We start from the raw sequence: 13,359 nt of genomic DNA on the forward strand, positions 1-13,359 counted from the left end.
GACAGGAACACTGATCACTAGGATGCATCTAGCCTGCTATCTAATAACTCTACACAACTGGAGAATAAAATGCAGTTTATAAAGGATTTCTTCAGAATAGACTATGAAACTCTGTGCGGTAATTCACAGATCTGGCCACATACCAACATTCCCAGGGACGTTTGTGTCAGGAGAACTCAGTTGTGAGACATTTCACAGCATGCAAAATTAGAGCTTTCGCCTTTGGTGAAGCTCCCTCCAGATGATCACAACACAGAGAAGGTTGAGAATCCCTGCAGGGCATGCCCCTGGCCCGAAAGAGCTGGAAACTAGAGTCCGTGTCACAAGGACATGAAGGATGTAGTGACAGTCCATGTCACAGGACGTGAGAGGTGTGGTGGTGGCACATCTAGCAAGCTTCCTCTAGCAAGCTTTCCCCACTGCACGGGCCCTGCCATCACCCTGCCAGCTCTTGGTTTGAGACCAGTCTGGGCTGCATAAGACTCCAGTAAAAAGGAAAAAGAAATCAACAAAACAAATAAAAGATCAAACAAAACTTCCAACAACATAACTAAAAGAATTCCCTCTAAAGCCGAGTGCCCACCTAGTGGCTCATCTTGGCGGGCTATGCATTTACGGATCCTGTCCATTATTCCAATGACATCTTCCCATTAAGGGGAACTGACTTCCTGCCTGTGGATCTGCTATGTCAAAACTGCTCAATACATTGGACAATTCTGACAGCTTCATGTGATTACTGTGGATGACTCCCCCCCCCATTATCTATGAATACTTCCATCTAATTGGTTAGAATTACTTTACTCATTATTCTGGCCTGCCCAGTCCAGGCTTAAGTAAGAAATCATTTTAGGTCACAAATTTGAATTTAATTGCTAAAACATTCCTCTACAGGGCTGAGATGGTGGCTACACAGGTAAGACTGACTGCTGCGAAAGCCTGAGGACCTGAGTTCAAATCCTCTATATGTGTAGAAAAGTCAGGATGATTCTGTGTGTTTGGAACCCCAGTGCAGTTAGGGCAGAGAGGGGAGGGTGGCTGGAGCCTACTATCGGCCTGCCTCCAGGTTCAGTGAGAAACTCTGTTTCAAAGGAATAATGTGGAAAAAAATAAGTAACCTAGCAAACTCTCCTTGCCTCTGCATATTCAAGGGTGTAGGTACTTACACACACACACACACACACACACACACACACACACACACACAAAATCCACCACCACCACCACGATCCATCCATCCACCCTAAATACCACCCATCATTTCATCATTCAGTCACCATCCATCCATGCATCCATCCATGCATCCATGCATCCATCCATCCATTTGTTCATCTATCCATCTATCTATCCATCCATTTGTCCATCCATCTGTCCATCCATCCATCTGTCCATCCATTTATTTGTCCATCCATCCATCTTTCCATCCATTTGTCCATCCATCTGTCCACCCATCCATCTATCTATCCATCTATCTATCCATCTATCCATCCATTTGTCCATCCATCCATCTGTCCATCCATCCATCTATCTGTCCATCCATCCATCTATCTATCCATCCATCCATCCATCCATCCATCCATCCATCCTCCTCAATAATCAATAGCATGATAACATAACTGGACTGGAACAGCTGGTGGAACAAGAAAGGTTGAAGTTATTTTTCTATCTCAAAATATCCCTCAAAGAACATATTTCTCCTCACACGCTGTCATCTGAAGGACATATTCTCTCTACGAGGCTTCCTAATGTCCACGATACCCACCTTGTGAACTTTAAACAGCACCTCACAGAGGTTATAGGCACGTTCTGCTCGTCCCCAATCCAGTGTGCTTACCTGTGGGAGACAAACAGATGCATTGGTGCAGGAAGAGGAAGCTCCTTCAGCTATGAGCTCCAGCACTTACTGTTTCCACAGGTCTCAGTTTAGATGATAAACTTCCCTTGTCCTGGGTGACAATGAACTTTATATCCTGGTGTGGGTTCTGATTCTGTGTCCTCCTCTAGTGTATAACAGGGATATGAAGGATACTTTATTGAGACACACACTGGTAATATGGGAACTTTATACTCCTGAGGATGGTTTTAGGAATCCATTTTTTTGGATTATCTGTCAATTAAATTTCAGTTTAAATGCAGAAAATGTAGGAAGATTATGCACGTGGGACAGCGTGACAATCAAGCAGACACACTGTTGACCAGCTGTCTGTTACTCAGGCCTCAACTCCCTAGACATTTCTGTTTCAGAAATGACAGGAAAATTTACCTCACTAATTTACCTGAATGTGTTTTTGGATGGTTGGGCACACCACAGCTCATAACTATTCATTTTTGAGTGATGTGTTATGATTTACAATTTACACTCACACATATGATCTCTGAGTTACAATGCTTCTGGCAAGCATGTATACATGTATTCTCAGCAGTGTGAGAGATTTCGGTCTCTTCTGCAGACATCAGTAGATGTGAAGAGGAGTTTTCCGTGTTGTCTTTGAGGCACTGAATCCCCATGTATTGCTTCTTAGCAATCATCCCACCACATAAAACACAGCCAAGGTGCTGGAGCCAGAGAACTAGCCCACAGTGAACGTGACACGGAAACAAGGTTGACGTGTTACCGCTGAACCTGCCCTTGCTCCAGAACCCCCTTCTACTGAAACTGAACAACAAAAATACTGGAAAATTACACCTTAATAGAAAGCAAGTAGGATCAACTGCTGACATGAAGCTGGCTTTTGGGTCAGCCTTCTGGCCTAGCATGGTTTCTGGGATCCGCAGATGCTGGTTGGTCTTACTGCATCCTTCAAATCCCAAATGTCTAAGACTTTTACACCCTTTTCCAAAGCCAAGGTGCTCAGGGGTCCCAAGACAGCATTGCCCTGAATCAAAGACAATGCTCACTGAATCGGAAGCTGCTCCTGCCCTCCTGTTCAGGTGGATAAGGGAGATACAGATGCTTCTCAGGGTAGAGCCCCAGGGTTGTTGGTATTACTAGACAAAAACAAACCATACACGGACAGGCACCATGCTCAGCATTCCCATTAGAGAAGTGCTGATTATTTTGAGAGAATTAACAAAAAAAAACCAAAGAAATGATTAAACACATTATTTGGAGACATGCTCCCTTAATAGCTGATGTGATGTTTAAATATGCATTATACATATTCATAACTTTGCCTTTCGAAATGTAGTTTGTAAAAGAAGCATTTCCCGTGTCATTTTTTTTTCAGAAATAAAATTCAAATGGTAGCTTAGAATCTCAGTGTGTAGATTAATCATTTTTGTAAGCCTGCCTGAACTTTATGCTGGCCATTTTAGATTGCGGCTGTATTTTAATCATTCTAAAAGTACCCTGATTATCCCATTGAAGACATTATGCTCTGATATCCTGTTGTTATCAAATGCATCTCCCTCATTAGCCTATCATCAGTATATGGCAGAATAGCCTTCTTTCTGAGCTGTGTTCTTAAGTAAGGGCAGGAGGAGGTAGCGGCTCTTATTTTTGTAAACTCTAAGGCTTCCTCTGCTATATTCAAGGTATTTTCTGGGCACCTGCTTTCCTTCCATTTTAATGTTCCGACCAGGAGGTCATGCCTATCCTGTGGTGATGACCCCATTTCCCCTCTAGCTTCCCCCCCCCCAGTTCCTGGAAGTGACTGATGCTCCCAGCTTCTGTTGTTGTATAAATCATGTCCTGCCCTTCATCATCTTGGTCACCGTGAGGGATTCAGGGAAGAGACCTCTGCAGAGATGGAGATGAGGTAGAAGGGCTAAGATTTCTACGAAGAGACATTTATTTCATTATTGGACTCGGGGTAAGCATACCATCTGAGCATTGCTGGAAGTCATAATAGGACGTCGGTTGCTGATGATGTCTTTATGACACCAGTTCCTTTGCTATAACAAGTTACACAGATACAAAGTAACCTGAAAGCGGGGTTGGGGGAGGAGTCACTCACCTAACACTGCATTCCCGTCGGCCTTTGCTCACCCACTGTACCCAGGTCTGCTACTCAGTAAGGCTCCAAGAAAGAGGGCACAGGCAAAAAGGTCAGAGAGGAGTGTGTGTGCTCAGCAAAGTCCCACCTTGAGGCTGAACCGGTAGTCAGACTTGCTAGGCTGCAGCCAGCCTGGTTCTAGCCTGCGCGGCCTCCTCTCCTTATATGACTGTGGGGTAGAGATCTCTAATCCAGTAGAAAGGCAGACAGGAGGAGTCTTTCCATTTCTCCTTGCAGAAAATATCTGTCATATTCTGCATGGTTCTTTTCATTTTTTATTAGTTATAGCTCTAAAACCTGGCGGTGAGCTCTGACTCTGAATGTCAGTCTTTCAGCGCTTCTCCTGATAGCTGCATTGCTTGAGTAGAAAACAGTTGACAGAAGGAGCTATTTGACATACGCTCACATATTCATCATAGAATATACATGCAAAGTTCAGAAACATCGCTCTGCCTGGTCAACAGTGTTCTGAAAAAAGTGATGGTCTAGTGAGCTCTGCAGGTTTCTGCCTTGGTGCTCAGGGTTGGAACCCGGGTGCAGATACTGTGCCTGCCAAGCTCACCAAGACAGAGGTCCTTGGCCCTGCTGTGTTTCAAATGAAGCTCAGTGACCTCAGATTTTAGCTTCTAAGTAAAGCGACACTGGCTCTTTAGTAGGGCATGTGAGGTGGTCACCTCAGCTTCTACTGACACTTGTGAACCATGGAATCTCAGGTGACCCCAGCCCAGGACTAAGCATCCGGGCACACTGCTGAGAAGCTGCATGGGCACACCATTCTTGTCCGGTGGATTTGTGAGGAAACTCAGAGACCCTCCAGCTTTTGAGAAGGAAAAAGAGAAAGACTGAGGAGAGAGAACGGTATTTTGGATAAAAATACTATATTTACACTATAGACATGCATTTAATTATTGCTATCTTTAAAAAAAAAAAGAGTTCCTGATTTTGCAAACCAGGTTCTCGGTGATGTCATATCCTCAAGGGAAAGGGTCTCTCATACAGGAAGCACAACTTTTTTTCTGTACTTTCATGGTGACCCTCTCGGGGAAGGGACAAGACCTCAAACAGAGAGAAGGAGCACGTAGCTCAGCACTCTGCGCTACCATCTAGCTAGCTTCTCTAGACAGTGGCTTCACGTGTTATCACTGGCCTTGACAGTAACTTCCCCTGGTGATGCAGAATCATGCAAGCAGAGACTAGGTCAATGGATTCCAGACCCCCACAAAGCCGCATTGCAATGAAGACAGCATGCACTCGTGGGAGAAGAGACTAGGGATTTCTAAATCACATGCCCTTGCTCCTCCAAACAGTGGCACTTGATGACTTCTGACCTGTCTGGCCAGATGTGGCTTTCAGCAGAGCCGTACTTTTGACGATAAGACACACTATGTGGGTTTCCGTCAGGGTTACCATGGGATCGATGCCAAATCAGGATGATGCAGCAATTCTACAGTGGATTCTTTCTGGCCGGCATTCTGCCAACTTTACTCAATTCAGTTCTTTCCAGATAAACCTTCACAAATATTAGAATATATGTGCCTAATGGCATTCTTAAAATCACTGCTAATATTTCCTGTGGGCACAAGGGCCTTCAACACATAATTTTTACACTAATGCTACATGATGCTGCTAAAATGATTTCACAGCCTCACTTTTAACACCTTTTAATGGAGTTTGAAAACATGAAGAGTTGAAGCATCACCTTTTGGATTTGCATTTGCAAGTCAGAAATAAATATTCTATCACTGAAAGTGAGCAGAGTGACAAGCGGGGCTGAGGGTCTCAGTCTTCCACCCCCAACCTTCCAGGATCTCTGAGGGTTTTGGAGATGGGGGATCGAGAACGGATGATGGAGTTCCTTTCTTTCAGACCCTGCCTCTTCCTCAACAGAACACCCCACTGCAAAGGGTTTGACCCCCATATCTCCCCACCTCTCCCCAACTTCCTAAAGGAACTCAGAAGGAAACTGTCCTTGATCGAAGGATATTATTTGTTTTTACCTCTTTCTAAATTTCCCATAATAAGAATCTTTAAGTCCTTCTAGGTTCTGTTTCAAAATTCTGATTAGATATGTTGGGAACTATAGTTTAGTGAATGTTTTGACTTTCCTGCATTGTCAAGTTTTTATAAATGCTTATACCTGGCTGGTTGTGTTGTAATCATTTCGGGGACACTAGTGACAACCATTTAGGAGCGTTGGTTTCTTCTCCCCAGAAGTCTCTTGCATAGCTTCAGACTCCTGCAACAGGAGATTCTGCCTGCTTCCTCTAAAGAGGACATGCTGAATTTACCAAGATGAAGTCTGCACTATGGAGAGATGGGTGGGTTTCCTGCTTGCTGCATAAAGTCTACACAGAGAACAGTAACTTGGGAGCTCCCATCTGAAACTCAGGCCACTGTATATGAGGGGACCATGAGCCCTGCTGGGCCCACACACTGGACACTCTGCAAGTCGTTAACTGCCTGTCTCTGATCCAGGAGCTTAAAGCTTCATTCAGAGTTAAATAAATAAAGTATTCATTAAAACTTAATGTTTTAGATTTAAGCAAAGTAAAAACTGTTATTGGAAATTACTAGCAATGCCGAGATATAAACTTTAGGCTCAGGAAACATATATAAATATTTAGGTATAAATTTACTTACCATATTGTGTGCATTGCTATGGCAACAAAAGGCTGTCTAGCATTAGTACTATGATTTTTATCTTTTAAATTTTATGTGCTTCAGAGGCTTCAAATCACGTGCGTAAGTAATCCATTCTGTGTTCACTGTGGCCCAGTGGGATTTTCCAGTCAAGATTTATTATCTCTGACAGATAACTGGGGGGACTACTGAAGAAGAAATGTAAACAAGCAGCCTCATGTCCCTGGCTGGTAAGCAGGACAATTATGCTGAGAACTTGTAGCTTGGAGTTATTAACCTGCAGCCAATTCCATTGAGACAAGGGGTGATTCTTCTTCATTGCTCCACGTCATCTTTCCTATCTCGCTTCAAAATACACTTTGGTTATTGTGGATAAAAGATGAATTGTTTAATAAAATATCTAATTTTGTCTAACACCACTCTATTATGCAAGGCCAATTTTTATCTTTCTATTTAACATGTCGTAACATGCTGTCTAGGCTGCTTGCAGCATCTTGCATTTTTATTTAATAAGGGGCTCACTGTCTTGAGCACACTGCAAGCAAATGAACCTCCCCTGCTTGTCTCTAGAAATGGATAGGTGTTGAGCTATGTCAATGACTCAACAAATCTGAAAACCCTGGTTTCATGGTCTGACTTCTAAGGTGCTGTGCTCTGTGCTTTTGTCTTCCTTCTTGCTGATGCTGTATAGGACACAATCAAGGCTTTCAAATTACTCAGAAACTAATTGTGACCTCCTTCCTTTGTTGCCCTTAATTATAAATGGGAGCAACCATCATATCTATTTTTAATGGTGTGTCTGGTCACTGTGTCTGCCATCACACTGCCTGACACTGTGAAGACCCTTGGCCTGGATGTCCCAGCTATGTGGGGGTTCTTGTCCTATGGGACCAGCTAACTTGGCCAAGTGCTTGGATGGGCTTCCTCCATCAACCCTCTTTAATTCTTTTATAGAATAAAACAACTTTTATTTCCCCCTGGGGATTGCTTCATGTTGATTTGAGGGTTCAAAGAGCAAAATACCCAAATGGTTGATTTTTTTTCCCCTTAATATCCCATTTCGAGAGTTTTCTGACATTTCCAATTCTTTGAGCACAGCTGTAGGGTTTCACTATCTTCCAATATAAGGGATTACCCAGCCAGAGACCATTCAGCCATGAGAGAGCATCTATGTTAGTCACTTAACCTCCTAACCAGCAGCGACTTTATTGCCCTTTTACAGGGACTTCAATGACATCTATGTCACCGGAAAATTGAAAACTATCTGAAGACATAGGGACGGTACAAACGAAACCCCCTACTTCAGACTGACTATGGGCTGAATATTCATTCATGTATCACATTCACGTATCACGCTGTTTTCACCATTTGGCTTCTTTCAGCATAATTACCACAGGAAGAATGGAACTTTTCCAGGCCTAGAGGAAGCACATGGCACTTGCTTCCATCACAACCGAGGATCCAGCCAGATGAGCACCACCCATGTGGTCCCCACTGCTAACAGTACCTGCTTCCTACTGACATCATTATCCAGGTCATACCTGAGCAGGGGGGAAGACTCTAGCACTACTCAAAAACACCCACTTACTCTGTTAGATAAAACCCTGTCATTCAACAACTTTAAAGAACATAAATTAGTTGACCTTCAGGAGAATCTAATCAGTGCTTCTGTAGGTGATTGGAATGTGAGCAAATTTACAAGAGTTTTTAAATAACAAAAACCACTTTGTTGTCCTCATCGTGGGGGCGGGGAGCACAGGGAAGATACCAGCAGGGGGGGAGCACAGGGAAGATAGCAGCAGGTACTCTTTAGTGAGTACCTTTGCACTGTTAGCTTTCCACCTTATACAAAAGGCACACCCCAAGGGAAGTGCAGTAAAGGGTGCTTTTGAAAATATAATTTTTTTCCAAATATTCATGTTGCTTTTTCTCATCTCAATGGTAGAAATTTATTTCACTACTTTTGTGGCTCTTTCTGACTTTTCAGAGACATTAAACCAAGTTTCATACTTTTTAGTTTTAGTGGTCAGAATCCTGAAAGTGAAAATAAGTAAATATATATATATATATATATATATATATATATATATATATATATATATATATATATATATGGAATACAAAAATGTCCAAATGAGGAGCTTTTAGACAGAGCATTTATAACCTGTTTGATCGACCCGAGAACAGTGTGGGTAGGAATCGGAAAATAGAAGTATAGAAAACAGTATCCATCCTTACAGTTATGTGATGGGTCCCACTAAAGCAGGCTGTTCACTTTGATCAAATCTGGAAATTGTGTGGGAAAGAATAATTTTGGGAATTTCATTATTTAGATATTTAGTTAGAAATATCTGGGGGGGGGGCTGTGTTTTGCTTTGACTGCCTCTTGGAGCTTTCAACCATGTAACTCAACCAAAGAGCTGTCTGCACCCCACCTCCACACCAGCTGATGTTTGGAGCAAAGAAATGCTACAGCCCTATCTCACTGGCTGTTTGAACTGAAAGACAGAAATGGATTCGCTTATGAGTTTGAAATAAATCCCTGGTGGTTAATCCATAAGCAGGACCCATTCCAACCACTGAGGTCTGGAGATGACCAAGGACAGCCACCTGTTTCTGCCTCTTCCCAGGGCCCAATTGCATATGAATAACTCCAGCAACAGTTCCCTCACCCGCATCAGATGCAAAGACATTCTTACCGGAGGAGTGCTGAAAATGTAGAATGATGAGCCCTTCAGGGCCAAGAACTTGGATCTGAAGTTCTGAGAGGTGTCATTGGCTCCCTGGAGCCTCTCATTTACCCAGCCCATGTGCACCACCTGCAGAGGGAAACCTTGGAAAATTAAAAGCCAAGCCTTAATGAGAGTGTTCTAAGAGCAGCATACTAATCACACTCAACATGCAATGCTCCTTGACTTCAATCCAGTACATCTAGAAAACAGTGGGAGATCAAAGAAGTCTACATGAATCTGCAAGTTCCAACTCAAGTAGACAGAAGCATAAGACAGTTTGTGATGAATACCGAGATCCTTGTGGGATAAGACTACACAGTAGCTAATTGTGGAATCCTTGTATGTCTTAAAAATGTGGTGCTACAAGACCTTGAAAGAATAATACTCCAAATGGAAAAAAAAAAAAACAAAAAACAAAAGACCCAGGAGAGCCCAAACAATACTGTACAATAAAGGAACTCCAGGGGCATCACCATCCCCTACATCAAGCTCTATTATAGACTTAGAGTAATGAAAACAGCCTGGTATTGGCATAAAAACAGACAGGTGGTGATGGAGGATTCTCATTGGCTAATAAACAAACTGCCTTGGCTTTTTGATAGGGAAAAATTTAGATAGGTGGTGTAGACAGAACAGGAAAAAGGAAGTGAGGTAGATGGCTCAGACAATTGCCCTGCCTTGCCTCTCTGAGCAGACCATCATGCCTCTTCTCAGGGAGAGATGCGATGAAGCCAGCCACCAGGTCAGACATGCTGAATCATTCCTGGTAAGACACCACTCATGGTGTTACACAGATTATTAGATATGGGTTAGTCAAGATGTGAGTAAGAGGCTGAAAATAATGGGCCAGGCAGTGTTTAAATGAATACAGTTTGTATGTTGTTATTTCAGGGCATAAGCTAGCCGGTGGCTGGGAGCCGGGCAGCGGGAAGCCGGCCCGCAGTTCCTACTACAGAATGGCGCCCACGTGGATAACTGAATCCACAGAAAGCCTGAGAAAGCTTGGGAAAGAATAGAGTAAAGCATGTTTTCTTGGTAACAGCAATTTCTCGGGTCAGGCTCTGCTTGCTAGAGGCAAGAGCGCTCTCATCTAAGAGAGGCTTCCTGACTCAGCTTTACCCGCAAAACCGTGCAGCTCTTTTAAGAGGTCCTGCCATGAAACATTTAAATGGTGTTGATGAAAAGCTGAACGTGTGTTTTTTCAGTTTTCGGCCATAGCAGGAAAGAGGTTGTGCCATTTTGAAGTGCCAGCTTTCTGGGCCGTCCTGTCGGGGCAGGCTCTGGCTCTTTCAAGTGGGCGGTCCTGACTAAACACTGTAGAGTTGTGGCAATGGACATGGCTCTGGCCGATATCTCAGCTACAAGGCTGGAATCGCAGAAAGCTAAGGAATGGGCTGGATCTAGCCGCCAAAGCCATGGCTTTAATCCTACTTATATTGCTTGGTAAATTAAAGACTCTTGTGGTCAGAAAAAGAGAAATATACAGTAAAGAAAGATTCAAAGACAAAGAAATCCTCTAAATGGTTTACAGTGTGTTAAAATTATATGCAGGCTAAAGGTTAAAGTTCTCAAAAAAACAAACAAAGATAAAAGAAAGAGAAGTTGGGTGTGGTGGTACACACCTTTAATCCCAACACTTAGGAGACAAAGGTAGATTGACCTCTGTGACTTCAAGGGGCAGAGGTAGATTGACCTCTGTGACTTCAAGGTGTGGTAGCACACACCTTTAATCCCTATGCCTTGGAGGCAGAGATAGAGGGATCTCTGAGAGTTCAAGGACAGCCTGGTCTAAAGAGTTATTCCAGGACAAAGATATACAGAGAACCTGTCTCAAAAAATAAAAGTAAAAATAAAAGAAATAGAGGTTAAGTAAAGCCGCATAAAGATGGAAAATACACAGAGAATCTTGATACTGTATGCTATTGCTATTACCCTCTTTTTGAATTGTTTGAATGCTGAGGAAGGAGCAACAGCTGCTAAAAGATATTTGTTTATAAATGCTGCTGAACTAAACCAAGAAAGATACCGTGAAAATACCTTGACTTCAGAATTTGGATCTAAGGATATGATACTTTGGAAAAGAGATTCTTCTTTTATTTTTACAGAAAATGAGACCGTATGGATTGCTTCTATCCCAATATGGTATGATAGACCACGCCCTCCTGAAAGGTTGCTGTGAACACCTTCAGAAAATTACTTCACACAACTGATGACTGAGATGAACCTGGCACACAGGTTACACCATGAAAGATCTGATTAACAGCGTCCCCATTCAGCAGGAAGCAGTTTGGAGAGAGATAACTGCACCCATATTCCCAAATATTGTTTATAAATGTTCTCTTACATTTAAAGGGGGATATGATATAGGTATGAATAATTTGCATTGGTATAAATCTTGACTTATTGATATGTTTAAGGTCAATTTTGTTATATGTATATGTATTTCTAATAATGATTAAGGTATTGTGATTGTGTAGTTCATTTAAAAATGTAATGTATAATTAGGAAATATAGGTTGATAATGGATAGTCATCAATAATAGTCAAGCTTGTAGTCATGTTAGATTTTCTAGATGTGCATAGATATATTTTAGATAGACATTCTTCATACCTTCCAAAGACTACAGAATATAACATTTAATGTTTTAATAAGTTGGGACTGTTCATGACAATGAGACACATCTGCTCCTGGCAGCACCAATCTACTTCAAGAGGATGATGGGCATCGAAGAGGATCCTTATGGAGTTTGATAGCCATTTGGGCAAGAAACTGCTTTTGCCTGGATTATTGCATAAACTGGACACAGAGAACCCTCAGAGAGAGGACTGCTGAACTTGCCTAAAGGTGAGATAGTCTTTCGGGGTTCCTGATTCATGAAAGAGTCTGCAAGACATTCTGCAGGACACAGCAGATAGTGACTGAACTGTCTTTGAAATTTCCTGCTTCCTGGAAAAGTCTGCTGGATACTGTGGGCCTGAAGGCTGAAGATGGATGCCCCAACAGTACAAAAGAACTTTGCTTGACTGTCCAGGCAGTAAGATGTCTCTGTGATTTCTAGAGTTTTGCAAGTTGCTTACTTCTCATTTACTTAGGTAATATTATATCCTTCTGGAATCTTTGATGGAGTTGAAGAATAGATAGATAGTTATAGTTTTCCTTAGTTATGATAAAAGATTAAGTAGATATAAATACTGTAACTGTAATTCTTACTTGATAACTGTTTTGTTATATGTAATTTTACTATGTTAATGTTAAAGCCTTTCTTTTTTGTTTAAACAGAAAAAGGGGAAATGATGGAGGATTCTCATTGGCTAATAAACAAACTGCCTTGGCTTTTTGATAGGGAAAAATTTAGATAGGTGGAGTAGACAGAATAGGAAAAAGGAAGTGAGGTAGATGGCTCAGACAATTGCCCTGCCTTGCCTCTCTGAGCAGAACATCATGCCTCTCCTCAGGGAGAGATGCGATGAAGCCAGCCACCAGGTCAGACATGCTGAATCATTCCTGGTAAGACACCACTCATGGTGTTACACAGATTATTAGATATGGGTTAGTCAAGATGTGAGTAAGAGGCTGAAACTAAGGGCCAGGCAGTGTTTAAAAGAATACAATTTATGTGTTGTTATTTCTGGGGCTGAGCTAGTCAGGCGGCCAGGATCCGGGTGGGACAAAAGCAGGCTGGCCCGCAGCCCTCCTCACTACAAGGTGGACCAATGGAATTGAATCAAAGACCTAGATATTAATCCACCATCTGTAAACACTGATTTTTGACAAGGAAGATAAAATTATACAATGAAAAGAAGAAATTATCTTCAACAAATGGCACTGGCATAACTGGATGTTAGCATGAAGAAAAATACAAAGAGATCCATATGTATCCCTATACATGAAACTCAAGTCCAAATGTCAAATTTAAGACTATTAACTCCAACCACACTGAACCTGATAGAAGAGAAAGTGAGAAGTACCCTTGAATGCATGGACACAGGAGACTA

General features: G+C 42.2%; 1 protein-coding gene across 1 annotated transcript in view; it reads right to left on the reverse strand.

Moving 5' to 3' along the window:
* Positions 1-13,359, reverse strand: part of Sntg2 (syntrophin gamma 2) — a 225,607-nt gene that overhangs the window by 50,126 nt on the left and 162,122 nt on the right. Inside the window, exons 12-13 of the mRNA XM_038318977.1 lie at positions 9,332-9,451; positions 1,760-1,831 (exon numbers count right to left, since the gene is read on the reverse strand). Coding sequence (XP_038174905.1) covers positions 1,760-1,831; positions 9,332-9,451 — 192 coding nt within the window. The remainder of the gene's footprint in view (positions 1-1,759; positions 1,832-9,331; positions 9,452-13,359) is intronic.

This window comes from Arvicola amphibius, chromosome 2, assembly GCF_903992535.2.
Source record: "Arvicola amphibius chromosome 2, mArvAmp1.2, whole genome shotgun sequence".
Classification (NCBI taxonomy): Eukaryota; Metazoa; Chordata; class Mammalia; order Rodentia; family Cricetidae; genus Arvicola; species Arvicola amphibius.